The sequence below is a fragment of the Mastigoproctus giganteus genome, chromosome 8, assembly GCF_048544385.1.
Source record: "Mastigoproctus giganteus isolate SK-2022 chromosome 8, ASM4854438v1, whole genome shotgun sequence".
Lineage (NCBI taxonomy): Eukaryota > Metazoa > Arthropoda > Arachnida > Uropygi > Thelyphonidae > Mastigoproctus > Mastigoproctus giganteus.
Genome location: NC_143582.1, coordinates 11,301,363 through 11,325,672, shown reverse-complemented (window position 1 = coordinate 11,325,672; position 24,310 = coordinate 11,301,363). Strand labels below are relative to the sequence as shown.

Genomic DNA, 24,310 nt, shown 5'->3' with positions numbered 1-24,310 from the left:
AATACAAATCCTGGATAATTGATTTCCTGGTTAATCCAAAAATACAGAAGTCCCTGACGTATGTAAGAGATATGTTCCAGGACTTCTTACTTTGTCGAATTTTACGTAATTTGGGAATGACTAATAACATTTTGCTACTATATTATTATTGACAAATCTGAATTCAGCACATGATACTTGTTAATGTTTGACCATTTTCATACATCCTTATTAATGTAATTTTCTGATCCAAATAGATCACTTTCCTTTTCTTCGTAGATTTATTAGTACCGCTGTCACTTACTCTCTTAGTTGGCACCATGATAATGGCAAAATAATTTTCTGTAAAGAACTTCACAGGGTTAAGGCAAATTCACTATCATCCTGTGCGAGCTCACATTTTATTAAAGCACATTTCTGGAGGTCACTACCATAAAACAAACAATTTGCACTTTCCGTGTTATTGGGCTTTTCTGTTCATGCATCTAATTATAAATGGGTAGTAATTATCTTATTGCATTTGCGAAAATACTGATAGCTGAAATTCTGTGGGTTTTTACGTAATTATGGTGAAATGTGTGTCCTCTTCACTGAAATCTTCAGTCATATAAAAAAAAAAAAAAACCATAAATTGTAAGGATCTTCTGTTCTTTTCTATTTTTTGCTTGTTACTCCATATCTCACTTGTGCAATTTGTGCGTGCCATGATCATTGTTATTGATTGCTTATTTTATTTGTTTATTTTTTTGTTTTTAATTTTACAATCCTATAAAAAAAAATTGAGTGAAAAAAATTTACCTAAATCTGTAGTTGCATAAGTTAGGGACTTACTGTATCAAAATGTTCAGCAACCCACGTAAAAAATATGGTGATAGATAAAACGAAAAAACTTACCATGTACTACTCGCGTGTTCAATACAATGCTTCCCTTTATTTTTTGCAATGTCAATTTTAAATCTTCCCTATATTTTGTACGATGTTGCGTATGGTTTGGTCACCAACGTTATAATGGTTCTTTAAAGATTTAATGGATGTGCTGTTTTCAAACTTTTGAATAATTTCAAGCTTTTGTTTAACTGAAAGCACAACTCTTTTGCCTTTACCTATAATTTTTGTGTTTTCTAAACAAAAAAAAATATATTTACTATAAAAAATATTTAGACATCCCTGACGTAAATAATGAAACAATTTGTCTTTTTGTGGTGCAGTGGAACACAACAATCGATGCAATGCACTAAAACAAACTAAACATTGTTTTCTCTCTCTTTTTTTTTTTTAGAGCGGACAACTTATAACGCTGCTTCTTGTTGCTTATTTACAGACTTGCAAAACATCTGTTTATACCTATTCTAGTTATTACTTGCATTTTATGATTTTTTTGTAATTTGGAGTCTTGAAGTGTTCCCAGTAAATCGAGAGTCTGCTGTAGTTTGTGTTGTTAGATTGAGATGCCAGGAATAAAATTGCTATTTATAGCATTGGGACTGTTATAAAAAGTGAAACCTTGTTATTTGGTTCATTATTCACATTTTGAGCAAATGAATGAACTGCGAATCAGCTGCCCACCCAACAAGGTTCCCCAGGTGATCATCTTGAGAAATGAATTTAGTGATCAATTACCAACCAAGCCTGCTGGTGACTTAGATGGCTTCGTGTTTTTATGGCTAAGATGTGTCTGTAGCACCTTCATCCTGGATTTCACCCCCCCCCCCAAACTGCACGTTTCATCCTTGAGACTGGGATTATATCTATAATATGGAACACCTACTTCATCACTCTGGTTTCCAAGTATAACCATCTTGTGAGCCATAAAGACTTAGACCCCCTAGGTGCATATTTCTTAAAGCTTTGAAAAGGCCATCCTATCCTTGTTATCACCAAGTTTCTTCTACAAACTGCCGCATGTTTTACTGCACTTCATAGAAAACCAGTGGTCATAAGCTGATGGAAACTTTGAGCTAGAGTTTTTATCTTGTTGTTAGCTAGCAGCTGAACAACTGTATTGTAAGATGCTCTAGGGTCTATGGGAGAGGCCTTTGCTTTGTAGGAAAACTAATTCCTGGGTGGGAGGAAGGAATGTTCTTTCCAATCATTCCTAGTTGATTGCAAGACATAGTAATTAGCACTAGTGGATATATATACCTTGCAGCCAACTAAAAGGAACTGGAGTAATGCCCACAATATTTCACCTTCCCTCCTCAGACATCTCAACAACAATGCAGGATAGCAGAACAGGAGGAATCTCTAGCTCATCACATGGCATTTGGTTTAAGGATTCCCCTAGAGCTCATTTCTTGCGTTATTATAGAGATGTAATGCTCTGCCCTGCAATGTTATTAATGTTGTAATTGTTAAATTATATTTTTACCATATAATATGGAGGCAAAAATCCCTGAAACATCTTGGTAGTTAAATATTCTATTAAATAATACATTAATCTAATTATGTTTACTTGCCTAATAATGATTATTGTAGTTTGACTTTTATATTGTTTAATGGCTTGCAGGCCCATATATATTTATCAAGGTCATGTCAGCAAAAGTCATGTTTCTCTTGCTAGTTTGGATGTGTGGTGGCTAACCAACCAGCATTTTTTTTTTAAAGTGAATTCCATAAAATAATGGGGTGTGCTTGTACATATTGTTCTTGGTGATTTTGTATGAAACCAAAACTGTTCAGAGATAGAACTTGAATTGATAAACCTGAATTTCCAGTAGAATGAATATTCTAATAAGTTAATATTGTGTGTGTATTGTATATGAATAATTAGGGTTAATTGGTCAAGTTATTATAAAATCAGCAATTTGAATGATTTGTTGAACTTTGCACTCATTTCTACTGTACAATAGCAGATCAAAAAGATATTAAGGAAATATCGTATAAATCCCACCATGTAGTGGGACTGTTTCAGTAAACATTGCTGATATATTACTTGAATGTCCACATTCATTGTTTTCACAGGCAAGACAGCTTTCATATTTGTTAAGTATTTGTTTCCTAAGTTAAAAAAAAATACACCTTAAGGAAAAATATTTGAAGAAGTGTGAATAATTAAATAGAATGTTATGGGATTACTTTTGGAAATTGCTAAAAATTGAGTTTAAGGAAAAGGTGAACAGCTGTCCTGAATGAGATAACCTCTCTTATACTTTCACTATACAGTATCTTACTTTTTTGCATATTGTCTTGGTACTGTGATCTTTGTATGAATATAGTAGAAATGGTGTTAAAGGAAGGAGACTAATTGTTGGATGGACTTGTGTAATGATTTAACCAATAGCTGAGTTTTGCATAGTAAATTAATATTGATCAGCGCACACTAACACCTAGATAGGATTACTTGTCTAATTAACAAGCTTGATATAATAATTGAATTAAATAGTAGTTGCAAAAATTCTAAAATCATTAACAGAATAACATTTTGCACAAGCATATAGACCTGATACACAGGTCTATTATATTTCATAATTTTTGTATGGACACCCTGGCATATTTGGATATTCATGAAAAAAAATAAAACCACAATAGAATTATGTCAGTGTGAATTTTATTGTTCCTCCCATATGCTATTCACTTTTGAACTGCATTTGAAATGAGGAAGTCAAATTTTTATTTATTTTATTATTTTATTTTATTTAAAGTGACCTTTATTACAAAAGATATCATTTGTTCTTACTATTTAATATAGTATTAGGATAAAGAATAAAATTATAATATAAAGCATTTTCAATCATTTCTTGTCTTTTATTTCAAAAAATCTAAATGGTGTATAGTCACCACACTCTTGGAAATATTTTATTTATTATTTACTTATTTTTGCTGTACTCACTAGAGTTTTAATGAAGAATTGCCTAACAGTATTTATACTACCATTTTCATAATTCTCTATAATTTTTACCAATGAAACTTTATGCACTAGGAACGTCGGATGAAAGAATTGTCAACTGGTGATGTAACTTCCCCCCCTCTTGGTTCTAGTAAGACAAACCCATTTCTGTCCTCTCCTGCAACTGAACAGCCTTCACAGATTCCTGCAACTAGCACACCTTCTACCAGTCAGGGAATAATAGATCTCTTTTCTACTACTGTTACTACAACTGCACCTAGTGGAGGGAATGCCAGTGATGATCTTCTTTGCCTCAGTGGTAACCCATTTGCTGATAGTTTATTTGGTACCCAGAATCAGCAGCCTCAGCAACAAGCTTCTTTTACCTCATTTGGTGGGAGTAATGGTTAGGCAGCATTTCTATATTTCAGCTTTATTTATTATAATTTTACTGAGTTCCTGAAATATCTAATTTTGTTCTATATTGTTTTGCTTTAAATTCAGCCTTCCTTAAATTTCTTTACACGAAGTGCATGAACTCCTAATATATATATATATATATTTTTTTTTTTTTTTTAAAACTTTGATCATTCTAGTTTTCTTTGCTCTTAACTTTTATTGTTTATTTGAGAAAATAGTATGTGCCTAAGTTGTATTTGTAATGCTCTGTCATAGCTTTGCAGTTTATTTTCAATATTGTACTGGAGTAATGAATTTTGTACTTGCCTGGCTGTGATGTAATATTTCCTCCAGGCTATAAAGTTTACTTTATTGTGTAATTTTATGTTGTATGTGAATGTGCTTTCATTACTTTTTAATGGTTTTCAGTTAATTAAGCAAAAATAGTTAAAATAGAATCCTTAGGCTTCATAAAATGTAGAGAATGGGAGATAAACTCAGCTTTTTTTTCTTTTTTTGCAAGTTGCTTTGAATAGGTGAGTATAAGAAACTATTTTTTCATTAAGTATACTGGACTCAGAACATTTTCTTCATGGTTAAGTTTTGACACAGAGTATATATCATTTTGTAGCTAATGTGCACAATATATGCCACTTTTGGCTTGGTGGGATAAGGATTTAAGTGTTGTCATTTAATTTATTTTTTATCATAATCAGGTTTTTTAGGCTATAATTCAAAAATCTATTTTTGAAGCATTTAAACTTGCAATAAAATAAATAAATCACAAACCTATCCCCTATAATTCATAAATACTCTTTGCAAACAACTATATGCACTTTGCTGTTGATGAACTTGATACATTGGATTGTGGTGCTTTTGGAAGAAGTGGCAATGAGTTTCCATTGTATTTGCTATTTTTAGTTCTCTAGTAACAGCAAGTAATGTGAGTGTGCATATGTTATGTTTGTAAACTGCAATAAGTTTTAAAAGTATTTCTTTTTTGCAGAGCAAAAATAATTAACTGCCGATAATGAGAACCCCTTTGCCTGAGACAAATCCATAATAGGACTAATGGAAACATTGTGCTTATCAAAAGCAACCTAAGTGTGACAAACTTTCTAGTATAGAATCTGTGTGGTGTGAGATAGTTGGTAGTAAAGGTATAATGAGAATAGGAATAATCTACAGACCATAAAGTCATAAGGATTACGATGAGAGCCTCAGCATTAAAATTGAATGTGCTAGCAAGTGCGAGTGTCTTATGAGTGATTTCAGTTTGCCCTAATTGATTGGAGCAAGCAGGAGGGGAAATTCATCATGAGGAAACAAATTTTTCAATCAATTAGATAACTGTTATTTGTATCAGCATGCTAAGGAAAAGTATTAGTGACAAGAATATTCTAGATTTGATGATCACCCACAAACTAGATGTTACAAGACTGACAGTACAGGAACCATTAGCAGGGAGTGATCATGGAGTTCTAAGTGAGATGATGGAGAGAGAGAGAGAGAGAGAGAGAGAGAGAGAGGTAGCAGTTGTTAAAAGGCAGTGGATTTTAATGACAGCTTAAAATGCTACATGGCTCCTTTCAAGTGAGGAGATGGCTCACTGAGCACAAATCCATTACAATTATGGTATACCTTTAAAGCCATAGTCACAGAAGCCTTGGATGCATATATACCATTAAGACAGTAAAGCAAGGGTATTTCACAGTGGATGAATGATGAACTAGTTAGTTTGATAAAGCAGAAAAAGATGCATGGAAAAGTTAGTGATAAAAGTACTAAAGCTTTTAAAAGCAACAAGGTGATCTATAATAGTACCACAGAAAAGGTTAGGATGGCAACCACAGATTCTTAGAAATCTCTAGCTAAGAGAGCAGAGGGGAGTTTTTTTCTTCTTTGTGAATACAAAGAAGAGGAGAAAAAATCAAATTGGACCCTTGTGTAATGGGTGTGGGGAAAGTTTTAGATAACTCAACTAATGCTGCAGTTGAATTGAACAGGTATTTGCATAGACATGTTCAGAAGAGACCCTTCATGGCAAGGAGGAACTGTGCAAGTGAAGTCGGAAACAAAATTCGTGATGTTGAAATGTCAGAAGATGTGTTAAACTTTTGAGCCTAAAGGTAAATAAAGCTGATAGTCATGGTGAGATGATGGGGAGAGAGAGAGGTAGCAGTTGTTAAAAGGCAGTGGATTTTAATGACAGCTTAAAATGCTACATGGCTCCTTTCAAGTGAGGAGATGGTATATACCTAGTAATTCTGAATGAGGTGGAAAGAGTGCGTGAACCATTTAAGGTATAATTCCTTAATATTATTTTTCCTGCCGCAGAAGTCTGACTTCTGTGATAGGAAAAATTGTGGAGGCAATAATCAAGAGTCCAATACAGGATCATATTGATAGAAATAAATTCTGAATGAAACACAATATGGTTTATAAAGGGAAAATGTTTTAACTAACCTGGTTAGCTATTTTGACAGAGTTTCTCATGAGCTGGATGTAAGAAATGATTTTGACATTGCTTTCTTGGATTTCAGCAAATCATTTGATTCAGTCCTTAAGAGCTTACTGTAAAAGCTGAAACATTGATACTTAGGGAACATCCTGAGGATAGTGATTAATGGTTATTGTTCATATTGAACTAAGGTTAGAAGTGGGGTTCCACAAAGATCATTACTGACCCCTGCTGTTTTTGATTTTCTTAAATGACATCAATGAAGGGATGTGAGGCATGTAAATTTATAGATTTTCAAAATAGTGGAGTGGTTAATGATCAGCATCAAGCAGATCTTTAAGATAATTTAGAATTTAGTGATCATAAAGCGGCAGCTGTGCTTTAATGTAGCAAAATGCAAGGTAAAATTTTGCATTTTGCTGCATTAAAGCACAGCTGGGGAATAGTAACCCCAAAATAACTTGTACACTTGGATTTGAACTAAAAACAAGAATTGGATTTAGGACAAGTAGTGCTCTTGTCAATGTCAAAAATAACAACCTTTGGACAGGGTTGATCTGCCTTGAGTCTCAACCTGTGTACAAGATATGATCTTATTAACATCATGCTCAGTGGCTGCCTCAGCCACATCTCTCTTATTCCAAATTGGTTATATTGCTACAAGCTTAGTATCTTTAAAAGCTGGCTGGAAGATCTTGGACTTCATTCTTCACATCCTCACTTAATTGAAACCTGGCCATTACAGCCTTCAATATAAGTGTCTTGGTCTTAGATGGTTCCTCCTTTTCTTTGGCTTGAACCATCTCAGCAAATGTTTTCACCTGCAAGGACAATCTCTCCTGAGATTAGTCAATTTAGCTGTCAAAACAGCATTCTGTATCTGAGTCTTGTGACATAGGTCTTAATCTACAGGTCAGTGTTGAAAAAAGTTGAGTTAGAGTTAAATTTGAAAGTGTCTGCAATTCTGCCTAGACACAATAGGGAGTATATGAGAGCCTTGTCAATCAATTCAGCCCTGGAGAGATTGTGCAAGGCTCATGGGTAGAATTCCCCCCCCCCCCCAGCATGGTCTGTGCTTGCTAACAGGACTGCTTCTACAGGGTTGGGGATACACTTAAATAGAAAGGGTGCAAGAATATTTGCTGATGCTATCCAGGTAGTGTTAGGTGTGTCAGAAAACTGCTAGCTTTGGGGGGGGGGATTCACAGTAGCTGCAGGCAGAGGTGAAAGATTCTTGCACTTCTATTGTAATGAGCAGCAACCTAGAGAGCAAGTTGCCGGGGACTTAGAGCTGCTGGGAGTCATCATGGAACAAATAAATACATGGGCTGTGTTAGGATAACTAAGAGTAAGAACAGGTGTTATGTATACTTGCATGAGCCGACCGGGCTGGCTGGGTGGGTAAAGTGCCTGCCTGGCAACCCAAAGGTCGCGGGTTTGAATCCCGCCTCGGGCTTGGATCAAAGTACTGCAAAAAACCTTGGGAGGTGCACTATGGCCACAGAAGCCGATGCACCAATAACTACAAAAAAAAAAAAAAAAAAATACTTGCATGTCTACAAATGCCAGAAGTATAGTAAATAAATTTGGTGAATTTGAAGTGCTGATCAAGGCATCAAAGGCTGATATTGTGGGGATATCAGAGAGATGGTGTCACACAGATATAAGCAGTGCAGAATTGGAATTTGGGAAGTACAATGTTTAGAGAAAGGGTAGAAGGGAGGAGGGGTTATGCTGTTAATTAAGAAACACAATCTAACGAAGTGCATCCAGTTGACATGGGTGGACAGTGCAATGTTTGAGTGTGTTTGGTGTGACAAACACTGGAAAGGGAAAATGAGAGTAGGAGTGTGTTATAGGCCTAATGACGCTGATGAATACAACAGACAATTGTGCAGAGAAATAGTGGACCAGTAAATCAGAATGGCTTGTAATGGCAAATTTTAACTTTCCAAATATTAACTGGAACTTGTGGATTGGTCACTTGCATGCTAGCAAGACTTTTGTGGATTTATTAGAGGATTGTTTTCTACAGCAACACGTTCGAGAGGGACAACCAGAGGGGGTAATGCTCTTGATCTGATTATCAGCAGTTATGATGCATGCACTTGATGTTGGTGGCTTGATTGTTGATCCTGCTCAGATAGCTGACAAACTGAATGCATCTACATTCACACATGAGGAATTCTGTAAGGAAGGGGAGGGCAGAAGTTAACTAAACTGTTAACAGGGAGCTAAATGATTTTGTTATAACTGAGAGCAAAGTGGAGGAGAAATTGAAGTTAAACAAAGCACCTGGAGCAGATGAAATCTATTCAGTTATATTGAAGGAGGCAGCAAGGGAAGTAAGCAAACCCTTGTCCATAATTATGAGAGTATCCTGAGATTCGGGGTACATCCTCATGGACTGGAGATGTGCAAATGTATCATCAATTCACAAAGGAGGTTCAAAGGATGATGCAAATAATTATAGACCTGTTAGTTTAACTTGTGTTCTGGGGAAATTAATGGAGTCACTAGTTAAAGAAGCGATGCAGGATTATCTAGACAAGACCGTAGTAATAGTTCAGACACAGCATGGGTTTAAGGGGAAGTTTTCTGACCAATTTGATTGGATACTACGATGTGGTCACAGGAACTGGTTGCAAAAAATAATTTTGATATCATATACTTAGATTTCAGGAAAACTTTTGATACTGTTGCACATGGAAGACTGCTGTACAAATTGGAGTGATATGGCATTAAGGGCAAGTTTCTGCAATGGGTAAAGGGATGGTTAATTGGGAGATGGCAGAGTGGTAATCAGTGGACACTGCTCTACATGGACTAATGTTATTAGTGGAGTATCCTAGGGTTCAGTGATGGGTCCACTGTTTTGTGTATTTATTAATGATATCGATCAAGGTATATCAGGATTAATGTGAAAGTTTGCAGATGATACAAAGGTTGGCAGGGTTGTTAATGACAGTAAAGACAGTATGCTACTGCAACAGGATCTAGAGAAGCTAAGTAAATGGGCTGAGAAGTGGCAACTGAAGTTTAATATTGACAAATGCAAAGTACTGCCTATGGGTAGCAGTAACCGAAGAGAAACGTACCAACTGTGCGGTACTACACTCAGGGAGGTGGAGAATGAAAAAAAAAACATGAAGTTTTGTGAGCAGTGCTGATGGTCTGCAAGGGTATCTCATGGTTGTCTTGTCAATGATATACAGGAATTTTTCTAGCATGGAAAAGGATGTGATTATCCCCTTGTATAAGGCAATAGTTAGACCACACCTTGAGTACTGTATACAGGCCTGGAGGCCTCATTTTAGGAAGGATGTAGAGTTGCTAGAACGAGTACAGAGAAGGGCAACAAGATTAGTGGGAGTAACGAAGGGGTTCTCTTACTAGGAGAGGCTTAAATTCTGTGAATTGCATCATCTGGAGACTTAGACACCTGCGAGGTGATCTGATTGAGGTGTACAAGACCTTGAATGGTTTGAGCAGGCATCAGTGCTGATGGATACTTCCACTTGCTGAGATTAAGAATCTGGGGGGGGGGGCATTGATTCAAATTGAGGAATGACAGTTGTGGAATAGATGTGCAGAAGTTTGCCTTTATCCAGTGGGAAGTTGATTACTGGAACAGACCTCCATCTCTTGTGGAAGTTGATAGCCTTAAATAAATTTAAGGCTGAACTAGACAAACATTTGGCATGACTGGATGGGTGAAATGGGAATGTGTGTGTTGTTTTTTTTTTTTTTGGCTGATGCTCTAAAGCTTGCTTTCTTGCATCATATGCCTCAACTAATGCTAATCTCATCCCAAAGGGAGAAGTGCTTCTCTATAAGAGTCTTTGGAAACTCCAATTCCTCTGTCATAATGGTCTTTCTCAATTTCTGTCTAGCCCAACACAATTGACTACAGCCATAAAATTCTTGGTTGTGCACCTCAGTCTGTTCCCTCACTTCCTCTAACTCCAGCTGAGGAAAATGCCTCATCTAATGAACCACTGTGGTGGAGTCTCATTTGGTTCTTCTGTTTTTTCATCAGATAGCACCACCTCTTGGTGGTGTGCCTCAAGAGCTGCACTGCAGCTCTTGTACATGCAGGAATCCCTGCACGACTTAGATTTGTTCTCAACTGTTGAACACCAGACCAGCTTTGCCTTAAGCATCAAAATCCTGCTTAGTCTTTGTTTTCTGTACATTCTTAGCCGGCTTGGCTTTAGATTGAGTGACATTAGAAGAAATTTTACGTTCCTTTTTCAAGATCATTTCCAGTGCCTTTTCCTGGGCAATTTCTAATACCTGATGTCCATATACATTCATTTCTCCCTTCAGAAAGGGAAAAGTATGGTTCCAATACTTGAGGTTTTACCATTCTAGGTAGCTGGAGGGGGGGGTGAGAAACTTCCCTAGCTAACTAGCCCAGACCACAAAGAGGTGGAGCCTTCTTCAACAGCTTGGAAAAAACAAACTGGAAATGTGGTTTATTGGTTTGTGGGGTCATAAACCATTTGCACAATAGATTTGCAAAAAAGTTTAGAAATTTCTCATAGAAACAGAGGTAATTATTGCATTGTATAAAGCCATTTTTATAAGTTTGGGAATTCATCCTTTTCAGTAAGGATGTAGATATTAGCATTAATTGATGCATATAATGCAAGAAAACCAGCTTATACAGCATCAGCCAAAAAAAAAAAAAAAAATCCCTTCCCATTTCACCCATCCGGTCACTCCAAATGTTTGTTTAGTTCAGCCTAAAATTTATTTAAGCTATCAACTTCCACAACAGATGGAAGTCTGTTCCAGCAATCAACTGCCCTTTGGCTAAAGGCAAACTTCTGCACATCTATTCTATAACTATCTTTCCTCAGTTTGAATCTATGCTCCCTCAGTTCTTAGTCTGAGCAAGCAGAAGTATCCCATCAGCATTGAGCCTACTCAAACCATTCAAGGCCTTATCCACCTCAATCATGTTGGAAGAGGTGCAGTGAATTGCAATAGTTAATTTCTGAGAGAGAGAGAGAGAGAGAGAGAGAGAGAAGAGTATTCATGAAATGATTTTAAATGTTTTTTAGTAATTAAATTTGAATGATTTTAAATATTGAATTTTTTTTGAGATAGGGGAACTATGAAAACAATCCTGGTATGCAGTATGTATACTGGCATGGCGAAAGAAAGGTTTTGGTCTTTACTACTTGATATAGTGTCTTGAATCTGCTTTTTTAAGTTTATTTAATTTTACCATTAATTGCCATAATAACCTCACATGGTTGCATATTTATAATTTAGTTTTCAATAATTTAAGGTTTTACAACAACTTCTACTACAGCTGCTGCACCGTCTTTTGCATCAGATGCATCATTTGCTGCTGCTTTTGGTAGTCAAACTTCCTCAGGTAAGAATTATAATTATTAACTCTAGAAAATATTTCATTATTTTTAATTTAGTGAGGATTATAAATTTTAATATTACAGAATTTTATTCTGATCTCAAGTCTCTCCCCCTCCCTCCTTCCTAATGAAACAATTGGTAGGTATATCTTAAACTAACATTAAGTTAGTTTAAGATTATATCCAGTTTTAGCATTAGCAGGGCACATGATGCAAGAAAGCAAGCTTATATAGCATCAGCCAAGAGAGAGGGAAAAAAAAACCCTGATCACTTCACCCATCCACTTGCTCCAAATGTTTGTCTAGTTCTGCTTTGAATCTGTTTAAACTATCAACTATCATGACAGATGGAAATTTGTTCCAGCAATCAACCACCCACTGGCTAAAGGCAATCATACACACATCACATCTATCGTACAACTGTCTTTCCTCAATTTGAATTTCTGCCCTCTCAGGCAGATTATTCTGAGCAAGAGGAAGAATCACATCAGCATTGAGCATTCTCAAACCATTCGAGGCTTTATACACCTCAATCAGATCACCTCACAGGTGCCTAGTCTCCAGACACTGTAATTTGCAAAACTTAAGCCCTTTCTTTGTAAGAGCAACCCTTTGTTCCATTCACTAATCTTGTTGCCCTTCTCTGTACTCGTTCCAACAGCTCTACATCCTTCTTAAAATGAGCCCTCCAGACCTGTATGCAAGGTATGGCCTGATCATTGCCTTATACAAGGGGATAATCACCTCCTTATCCCTGCTAGAAAAATTCCTGTATATCATTGACAAGACACTGAGCTACTCTTGCAGACTGTCTGCACTGCTCAGAAAAAAATTCATATCTGCTGCACAATTACCCCCAGGTCATGCCGACCGGGCTAGCCGAGTGGGTAAAGTACCTGCCCGGCAACCCAAAGGTCGCGGGTTCGATTCCCGCCTCGGGCTTGGATCAAAGTACTGCAAAAACCTTGGGAGGTGCAATATGGCCACAGAAGCCGATGCGCCAACAACTACCAAATCAAAAAAAAAAAAAAAACCCCAGGTCCTTTTCACTCACTGTCAGTGTAGTACCACACAGTTGATACATTACTCTGGGGTTACTGCTTCCCATATGTAGTACTTTACATTTGTCAATATTAAACTTCAGTTGCCACCTCTCTGCCCAACTTTTCTAGATCCTGTTTTTTTTTGTTTTTTTTTATGAAAACCCCAAACACGAAAGGTATCAAAACCTATAGTACTTAGTACCGTGCATGGGTTGAAGGAGAAGTATGGGGGGAGGGGGATGCCGGAAACTTTGCTCTAGAGACTAAACATGGGTTTCACCACTTCAAGCTTCCAGTAAGCAAAGTGGTGGTATTTCACCGGTTGATGAAAGTCATCTACCACCTGAAACTTGCAGCAGCTTACTGTTATTAGTATCATTAACAACTGTGCCGACCTTTGTATTGTCGATAAACTTGGACATTAAGCCTGATATTCAATCATCAATATCATTGAATACAGAAAACAACACTGAACCCTGGGGGACTCCACTTCATTAGTCCATGAAGAGCAGTGTCCATTGATTACCACTGTCTTCTCCCACTCAACCATCCCTTTATCTATAGCAGCAATTTGCCTCCAGTGCCACACTGATCCAATTTGTGCAGCAGTATCAAAACCCTTTCTAAGATCCAAATATATGATATCAAAATTATTCTTTGCATACAGTTCCTTTGACTACATCATAATATCCAATCAAATTGGTCAGACAAGACTTCCCCTTAACATACTCATGCTGTGTCAGAGCTGTAACTGAAGTCTTGTCCAGATGATCCTGCAGTGCTTCTTTAACCAGTGCCTCCATTAATTTCCTTTGAACAGAAGTTAAACTAATAGGTCTGTAATTACCTGTGTCTCCCCTCAATCCTCCTTTTATGGATTGGGGTCATATTTGCAATCCACAAAAATGAATAAATTTAACATTCATTATAAATTCCTTATAACTCTGAAGTACAATATGAAGAAAAACAGACTGAAGGCAATAGCTGCAAAACTTTATTCTTTTTAGAAATCATCTAAAAATTGTTAATATTTGTTCAGATCTTGCAGTTATTATTGTAATAACTGACAGTGATTGTGGTATGGTAAGAATGAGGTATGCCAGTTTTATGGGAAAATCTTTGAATTTGAAGCAAATAAAAACATTTATCTGCAATGATTACATTTTTATCTGCAGTGACAAAGGGATTAAGATAGTTTTCCGTGTGATCAAACTTATGGGACACTAGTTTCTCATCAATATTTGGGGACATACACATTTAGTTAATTCGTTATAGCAGTTGAGTTATTTGAATTAAATTTTTTTTTTCAAACATAAGTATTCTTATTAATCAGAAAATTGCCTTACAAGGCATGATCCCTCATGCCACCATGAATTGCTTTAGTATTGCACTAAAAATAAGCAACTTATTAGTAGAAGAATAATGCTATTTATGTTTAGTGGTTTTATATATAATATTTTATCATGCAATTTATTGGCTACAGTGAGGATTGTTTTTATTATAATAGTTTAATCATTGCTTGAAATGGTACATAAATACTTATTTCTAGCAGGTTGGCTTCATAGCAAATTTCCTTGCTTAAATTTTTTAACCTTTAATTCTTTCCATTGCTTTTAAGCTGGCCAGGGGTTAACTTCTACTGTTCCCAGTAGCTCCATGACAGGTTAGTATTATTTTGCACATTCTCATGTACTATAAACATGCTTACTTAGCATTCTGTTTTTTTATTCTTTTGTAGCATGATAATGTATGAAAGTGTTTAGCTTAAATGTTTTTACTGTATATTTTCTTGGTTATGTTTACTTTCAAACTTGACTTGTCCTTGCATGTAACTTTGCCTAAACATTAACCTTGCAGTTTGCAGTTTTACCATCTAAAATATAATTTATCCAACTAAAAACTATATTAAAGGATTGCACAGGTGTGTTTCAATGTAACAGTTTAAATTACTCATGCTTTTAACTATTTGATTTCAGTCATTGGGAGATCTTTGTTCCCCACTGAAGACTGATGTGTGTTCAATATTAAAGCTTATGTTAAGGTTAAAGATGAATACCACTATACTCCCCCTTTCAGTTCTGCCTAAGTTGTTAATATTGTTAAACTGAATCGTGTCACCAGAAAAGGTGAATCTGCTTCACTTAAAAATCAGATGCCATCAGAACAGCTGTTTCAAAGCTTTACTGGCTTATCTGCTGGCAGGTAATATCTACTAGCAAATGTATTCCAATCTGAATAATCTGTTTTGTCTGAGTGAATTGGGAGAGATATTTACACATCTCTAATCTATAAGGACTTTTTGCCTGATCTAGCATTTTTCCATTGTAATAGCTATAGGTGTGGTAACCTCTTTTACTGCTTCCTTCATTACAATTAGATTCCATTAGCTCCTGGTACTTTGTTCGCTTCTAATAGTAAATTTTGTTTCTAGTTATTATAAAATCTGTCAGCTTCCAGTTAGTATTAGCTAGGCCCTGTATTTAAGTTTTGCATTCACATTCATATAAAAACTTAATATGAATGCCAAAATATTTAATCAGCTATCAGTAACTAATTCAGGATCATTGATGCTTGTACCACTGATATCAAGTGGGCCAGTATGGTTGATTTTAATTCCGTTTCTGGTAACATAAGCAAAGAAATCCTTACTACTGTTTTTTGTATTCTTAGTTAAGGGATCTTAATCTGCCTTATGCTTGATCTTGAGTAATTTTATTACAGATTAATATATTTACTGTATAATTCAGGGTCCCCTGATAATTTCTCTTCCCTCTTTCTTTTTTTATTTAGGTCTTCAGTTCAGTTGACATTCATTTTGGTTTGTACTTCAAAAATTACCTTTTTGTTGATATAAAAAGACTAACTTCCAGAATAGCTTTCTTGAAAATTTTAATCATTGTTTGAAATGGTAGATAAATACTTATTTCTAGCAGGTTGGCTTCATAGCATTTGTTAAGTTGTTGCATTTGTTAAATTACCATTTGGTCCCACTGAAAATAACTTAAATGTCTAAGACCATTCTAATCCCCTTTACAAAGGCAAAAATCCCTCTTTCTTCTGATAGTTCTTTGAATAATGCATTAATACACTGATCACTGCTTGCAAGTGGTTCCTTTAATTGAAGATCTTTAATATGACTGAAATTTTGATCTGAATTTTTTTTTTTGCTTTTATTTTTCCTTAATTTCATTCAAGAAATTGACAATATTATTTAACTACAAGAAAAACAGAATCATCATATAAGATTCTGATTCCATTTCTATAAAACATGAAAAAAAATATATCAAATTACATCCTTGTCACTTCAGTATAAAACTGTATTAACATATGTATAAAAAGACAAATTCACCATTACATGACTATCCTACAGTTATTGCAATAGGATTACATTGTACATAGCCATATAAAAGCAAAGTTTGCATCAAACAGCATCATTATATATCTCATTATGAATCCTTTCATGAGTTTTCGTGCTTATGAATTTCAAATAAGTAACCTTTCCCACGTTGAGAGTTACTTATTTTTAGGTGAGTGCCACCACCCATAATGTACAATTTTAGATGCCAAAAGATATGATAATTTTAAATTCTGAGTTATTTTAGAGTAAATCCTTTAAGCTGTGGAAAAACTTTTTCTGTAGGTATGCAAAAAGTATACCATTTAACTTTTACATTTAAAATTTAAGGTATACATTTTTAAACTTCTCACCTTATTCCCAGCTGAGAATAAGGGGGGGGGGTTAATAATATACTTATTGTGTGAGTATGGAAGGGGTACTTATTTAAAGTGAATGAGTAAGGCAATTTTTGAAGGGATTCACCCTGAAATGTGTAATGGTTCCATTTTATGCAAACTGCTTTTTCATGGCACTTAAAACATGTTGGTTAGCTACCTTTTCTATAGCTTGAAGCTCTAAAATTGCTGGAATTTACTATTACATAAATTACTGAAAATAAAACTTTATGCAGTGGTAAATTTTTCTTTCCCTTTTTTTTTTTTTGCAGTTTTTATTATCATAGTGTGGTTGGCATCATATTATAATGGCATAAATAATCTACCCAGCCTACTGGACTTTTTTTCACCACCACATCACTTTTTGTCTTGGAAAGTTCTTTTATTTAAATTTGTTTTTTGTTACCAATTTTTTACATCTTATTCATTGAATCTTCAAATTTTTGTATATGGTGTTTAGTGCTATGCCAACCTATAGCAAATTCATTAGATTGAATTTTGCTGGTCCTTGTTAATTTTATTTGTGTATTCTCTGTTTTATTTTCCATAAACATGCCTGTTTTTATAGTTCAATTAACACTAAATAAGTTCTTTGGATTCATTAACAGTTATGCACAAGGCTAGAGAAAAAGCATGAATTGTGTTATTAGCTGTAGGTTATTTTCATAACCACATGGTTTTAATTGCATAATACCAATTTCTGCTGCCTACTGAAGAATAGTTTAATTTCATATAAATTTAATTTTTCTCGATTTTCTTGCTTACCTTTTTATGCTGTTGGTTGACTAAATCCTAAAATCATTTAATAAAAACAAGACTATCCCAAAGACCTTCAGTTCCAATTGCTTCACATAACTGGGTTCTGCTACATCGAAGGAATCTTTGTTGATAACTAGCCTCGGCATTTCTTTCCCATCTCTAATATCTCAAAGCTGGATAATTGAGAAATGTCCTGCCACTAGGTGAGTGATCAACACTATTTCAGTTAGTCCTTGATAAGACATTAAATTTTGCCAGCCCATTTTTGGCATGTTTGTAAAGATGTTCCATTTTACTCATTGATCATGTAGTTGAAAACTTATTCCTAATCTAATTTTTGATTTTCCAATGCTTATGTCATATTAGACTAGCTATAGCATTTTCAACTGGAATGCTCAACTTGAATCTGTATGCTTAGCAGTGAAAACAATCCACTCATCCCCTTCTGTTGTATATCTTTCTTGTATTGATTGTATATACCATATTCAAATTTTGCATGAGAATTAATTCAGAATGACACCATGTTGCTGATTATCCTATTACATCTGCACTTTACCAGTATCTCAAATTCATCAGAGTTATTAACTACACTCCTAGCATTGGTATGCAAACATCTGCAAATATGTCCTCTCAATTAGGGATAACAGTACACTTGAACAACAACCACAATCAGCTGCCTCTTCTACCATATGGAAGAAGAGGCAGCTGATCCTGATGGGAGAAACTTTTGTGTGAAATTTTTTCCCACAATAGCAGAGTAAGTTAATCTCAAGCAAGAGTTATGCTTCCTCAATCTTTATTGCTTAAAACAAACTGATTAAAGAATAATACACAACTCAAACATAACATATTGATGCCTTATTGCTTTGATTGCCTTGACAATTATTTCAATCTGATGATCATCAATCAGTGATAGTTGCCAAAGTTTTCCTGTATGTGTCAAAATTCCTTTTGTGTGTTATTGGGTTTGCTGCCATTATGTTTTGAAAATATTATTCCTAGTTTATCAACATTTCAGTTTATGAATTGCATTTCAGGAATTAATGGTGTTTGTAAATCAGTTTGCTTTTAGGCATATTTTAAATAAAAATTTTAAAAGCTTAGAACAGTAATTTCTCTTTGAATTTTTTTTTTTTTTTTGTTCATTAAAAATTAGTGATTTGGGTTAAGTATAAAACGGTAATAGCTTTGGTGGTTTGCTTCCACTGTAATTTGATACCTTATATAAAGTCTGTTGGTGATGCAACTGCCATCTCATCTTTCTTTAAATTGCCGTGAAGTTATTACTGAACTGCTAATTTTCGACAGTCAGTTCGAAAATCTTGAAATGACTAAAAACAGTACCACAATTTCTTGGGCTATAAATCAGTTGAAACTTAAGTTAAAACAAACTAGTTCTGGTGAGAGAACCAGAACTAATTTCTTCTGTAATAGTCATACAACTCCCAACCAACATAATAGTTATCAATTATTTAAATTTTAATAGATAAAAGATCAAGCTATTCTTGAAAGCTGTTAGTTATAGCTGGGTCCATGGGTGGCATGGTTAGAGAGATTTTTGTCACATAGGCAGGCACAAAAGGGTGAGAGACTGTTGAAGCAAAATTGAGGAGAGTTGCACCATATTTTCTAACCAATATACTTTTACTACTACTTAGTGCAAGATGCTTTGTGCTAACAGGAGATAACATCACAGTTAACTTAGGAATTATTAAAATCAAGAGAAAGTAATCTTGGTGTTGGTTTTGTTATAGGTGATTTCAGTTTATTCTGAATAGTGTTGAATTTTTTTTTTTGTCTCTTCCTACAAATCACCTAAACAAGTGTTATCATTAGTTGAGGCATATGATGCAAGAAAGCAAGCTTATACAGCATCAGCCAAAAAAAAAGAAAAAACCCCTCATTTCACCCATCTGCCCACTCCAAATGTTTGTCTAGTTCATCCTTAAATTTATTTAAGTTATCAACTTCCACAAGTTTGTAATGTCATGATTTAGGCACAACTGAAAAGGGTTTTGTCCTGGCATTTTAACTTGAATTTTGCTGAATATCACCACTACTAAGAAATTAAGTGCTTTGCTAGATGGCAAATACATCATCCATGGATGACATTTCTATTAAAATTTAAGTATAGGTTTCCTATATTGTTCCCCCCCCCCCTTTAATAATCTCTCTCTCTCTCTCTGTGTGGTTGCCAGTCTTTATTTTTATTAAACTATTAATGTTATGCATAATGTTTTGAAAGTATTTTAATTTTATGTGTATGAAGTTATTTTCAGTCACAAGAACTTGGTGTTTACTCCATTGAGGCGTACATGTTATACTTTGAATACATGGCTGGAGATCAGGATAGAAGCTGGGCTCACCATGTATGTTGCAGTTCTTGTGCTAGGTGGTTAGAGAATGGCTATAAGGTTTATATTCATTAATGTTATTTGCCATTCTAATAGTATGGAGAGGGCCAATGGATTGTCTGTTCTGTTTCAGTTTTGTATCTGGGCATTCCATATAAAACTATTTTAATATACTTTATGATAACAGCTGTGAATAACTCAGCTCAAGAAGAATCGAGTGATGACTGTGTGCAGACAGCAGTGTCTGAATTTGTTGTTCAGCCGTCAGTGTTAATAACTTATTTGATTTCACAAGCAGAAATAATCTCATTAGAGACCTGAATTTATCAAAAATCAAGCTTAACTCTTGGGTGTCAGATGATCGAGATGACCATTTTTAGAAAATGGTACAAATAACTTGATTTAAAATGGCACAATCTGTTAGGCAGTTAGAGCGAAAGATTATAGTGATATTATGCCACGTGCCTTTAACAATGGATTGTATTATGTTTAAGATTCATTTTCAATTTTTGATAAAAAGTTTCATCAGGAGATATGGATAAGCACTACCAGATGAAATCCCAACATGCTGTCTTGTCCATTTTTAGACATTAATCAGATATGAGTTAAAAGGAAAAAATGTTTTTCTATTTAATTTGTTACATTTTTAGTTATTTGTATATAAATCTCATTTATTTTCATTTGAAAATGGCAGATGATACAAAATTCTCAGTTTAAGTTCAACTCATTTACTAGAAACCTCTTTAAAGGAGAGATTTTTTGCTTTGTTGTTTGCTTAATTGAAAGTGACCTTGAATGTTTATTTTAAAAAATCATCACTTCATAACTAGGCTAATTTTAAACAATACCACAACTAGCAATTGCTTAAAAACTGAAAAATCTACAGAGATGGAAAAAATTACCATCTCTTTCAGACACCATTTAAAAAAAAAAAAAAAAAAAATCATTTTCAGAAACAAGAATTGATAGATACATCTGTTAACTGGTTTCTGATCCTTATCTTTGGGATCCACTTTTTTTAAAGCATTGTGTTAAGTTAGAATGTGATAAACTGCCATGGTTTCTGCATTGGCTAACAATTGATATTATCAATGACTCATCAACACAATCATTTTCAGAACCTGTCAGGGTTTTTGCTACAAGATTTTATATTGAGATAGTCTAGTGCAATTCAAAGAAATTCAGAACCTTAAGATTTTTTAATGTGTGAAAGTTTAAAATGAAACTCTCAATTTACTTCTCTTTCATTACTTCATACTTTCAATCTGGCCTTCAAGCCCTGTTATCACTGAAAAATCTGGCTGGGGGGGGGGGGGGCACTTGAAAATGAGATTATCACAAGATTGCCTTTCTTGATAACAAATAGCCATTTACTGATTTGTCTTACAAGAACACATGCACTTGCATATGCTTGGTCCTGTGTTATACCTGCTTAGTTGAGACAAGGTGCACAGTCAACAATCATTTGGACATTCTGATCCACATTTCAGTTATATTTTATTTTGTAGGAGCTCAGAAAGGTGATGTCATTTTATGTTAATGACAATTGTTCTTGCAATGTTGTTTACAGCATGTCTGATAGCTTTGAAGCAGTGCATGTGCACACCATATTTGTGCAAGGTGATTCTTCTGTCCAGATTTGCATTGTCTACTTTCCTCCTGATAATAATAAATTTCAGCAGATAAAGCTCCAAACTTAAATTTGTCTTCATCTGAAGCATTCCATTCCATCATTAATTGCTGGTGATTTTAACATTCCCCAACTGAAACATCATGAATTTAAATCAAACCAGATATACTTTCTACTTTTATTTGAGAAATCAGCGCCGACCGGGCTAGCCGGGTGGGTAAAGTGCCTGCCTGGCAACCCAAAGGTCATGGGTTCGAATCCCGCCTCGGGCTTGGATCAAAGTACTGCAAAAACCATGGGAGGTGCACTATGGCCACAGAAGCCGATGCGCCAACAACTACAAAAAAAAATTGAGAAATCAGCCAATGCCAGCTACCAGAAACCAACAGTGAATTGAACTGCTATACTACAGCCTTTCAAACTGTGAACTTAATCCACAAATATTCAAATTCACCTCTAATCACAGCCCACTTCATTGTGACATCCAGATCTTCTGGATCTGGATGTCACAATGAAGTGGGCAACAACAGATAACAAAATAGGTGTCAAAAATATGAAAACTGTTTTTTCAACCAAAAACTGACACAACCAAATCAACTTTAAGTAGGGATCTCATGCTCTCTAAACAGTTGATATGAATAGTACATTTTCACTCGCCTTTGAAGAGGCAAGCTCTACTCTAGCAGATGAACTTACAAAAATTGATGTTGACTGGATTACAAAACACTTGAAGTTGTCATCAAGAGCAAATCATTGGTTCAACCAAGAAACTTGCCTTTGTGACTAAGCAAAAATCTACAGAGATGGAAAAAATTACCATCTCTTTCAGACACCATTTAAAAAAAAAAAAAAAAACCTGTCTCCTTCCTGGAGGAGAATGTGAGCAGCATATTGTGCATCTGTATCTGGTAGACTCAAATAGGACATTTAGAAGGATTCAACATTCAGTAGTTAGTGACACAATATTATTCTGGATGAAAACATCTTTCATAGATGTTTGGTCCTGCAATCAATTCCCTTAAGTCAAATATTAATTCCCTGAAGTCAAAACTGCTTTTGAAGCACCTAAAATTTTCCCACTTATACATGGTTCATATTGTCTTCTATCAACATCTCTAAGGAGTGACTGACTGACAACCATATTAATAAAATGCCTCCCAAGCAGGTTGATTTAGCCTTTATGATAACAATCTATAGCCCATTTATAGTTGATGTCATGCTTCATATTTTCAGTGAATTCCTATGTACCAGCTTACTTCCAACAATCTGGTAGCAGTATACTCAGAAACCAGTTCTGAAGATGAAGAATTCAAGTCCTACAAAGATTTTAGACTCATAGTAATAAGGCTTTACCTTGCTAAAATTGTTCAAAAAACTTGTGGTCCAATTTCCATCTATTGCTTTTATCACAGGCACCTTTGTCTGTACATCTACCTGTCAGTAGAAGATTGACCATCAGTCTTTTGGACTTGCTAGTTAATTCAGGGAATTAACTAGCAAGGAATCCTTCAATTATCCAAACTTCATTCACTGTTACAGCTATTCTTAATATTTCACAAAATTATTTTAATATCAGTAGAGGTATTCTTTAATATTGGCAGCTATCCTGCATGTGAGGCACCTTTCAGCCACTTACAAAGAATATCTGCATGTGAATATGCCACTTTGTGATCATGTCTGAGCTATTCCTCTCCATTTGTCCCAATATGCCTTCATATGCAGACTATCTCAAGCTCTTTGTCTATTCTGTTGACTGAAAGCAAGTCTGCATAAATTCAAGAAGTTACCCAACTGTTTGAACTTTGAAACAATTTGAATCCAATTGAGATGGAATTTAACCATAGTTAAATCAGCCCAAATGACATATACTAATAAGAAAAAACAGAAGAATGGTATTATGATCCAATTTAACAACATTCATATTCCATAAAGATTTTAGGCTCGTCTGAGAAGTGCACATTCTTCCATAATTTCAAAGAAACAGACATCAGAATATTAGTTGCAACAAGCCCTAGGGTTCGTTAGTCTTGTGCTGTTTCAACTGAGGTTTCACAGCTGATCTCTTCCCAAGTTAGCTTATAATAATTTCGTTTCCTATGGAAATATAACCCAGCTAGCTATAACAAAATAGGTGTCAAATCTCTAACACTCCTAGCTGAAAGGCTGTACAGGAATTTAAACTAAAATAAATTTCACTCCACAACATCTTTTATTTCCCATTCTATCCATTGAGAAGGCCATTAGGACTAAATGATTGAGTTTTCCACCTGTTTAGAAAGGTCTAGGTTTGAATCTCTTTTGTCAGAGTTTAATTAAGGCTTTCTCAAAGAGGTTTAGTTAATTGATACTTTTAAATATTGTCTTTTCCAGTTTTTTCTTGAACTTGTCACAAACTTTGGTTTGAAGTAAAAGTATACTTTACCAGCACAGCTCATGTGATACATCTCATTCCTTCATTTACTTTAACATCAACCTAAATGTTCCTTGCAGTCTCTTTAAATACACTTCTGAATTTGAGAAAAGCAAGCATAAATTTTTATTATGAAACAGAGGAAGCAAAACACTACTTTTCAAATTTGCTTCATTATACACAGTTCCTGTTGACAGATCTACTATTTTCTTCTAAATAGCATTACTGTTTTTGGGTATCTTGTTTGGTGTAGTAGAAAATTCTCAAATAGTAATTTCCCATTTTTGGGATTAACTAAAAGTGGGCCCCAAACTTTCTACTTCTGAAGGCAAC

General features: G+C 34.9%; 1 protein-coding gene across 6 annotated transcripts in view; it reads left to right on the top strand.

The window, feature by feature from the left end:
• The window catches only part of LOC150081248 (phosphatidylinositol-binding clathrin assembly protein LAP-like), a 325,729-nt gene that overhangs the window by 211,497 nt on the left and 89,922 nt on the right, over positions 1-24,310 (top strand). For 5 of the 6 annotated variants that reach the window (XM_090379532.1, XM_090379535.1, XM_090379537.1 and 2 more), the window contains 3 exons: positions 3,899-4,211; positions 11,965-12,054; positions 14,711-14,755. In XM_090379532.1, the coding sequence (XP_090235658.1) occupies positions 3,899-4,211; positions 11,965-12,054; positions 14,711-14,755 (448 nt within the window). The remainder of the gene's footprint in view (positions 1-3,898; positions 4,212-11,964; positions 12,055-14,710; positions 14,756-24,310) is intronic. The other variant, XM_090379536.1, reaches the window with a different exon arrangement.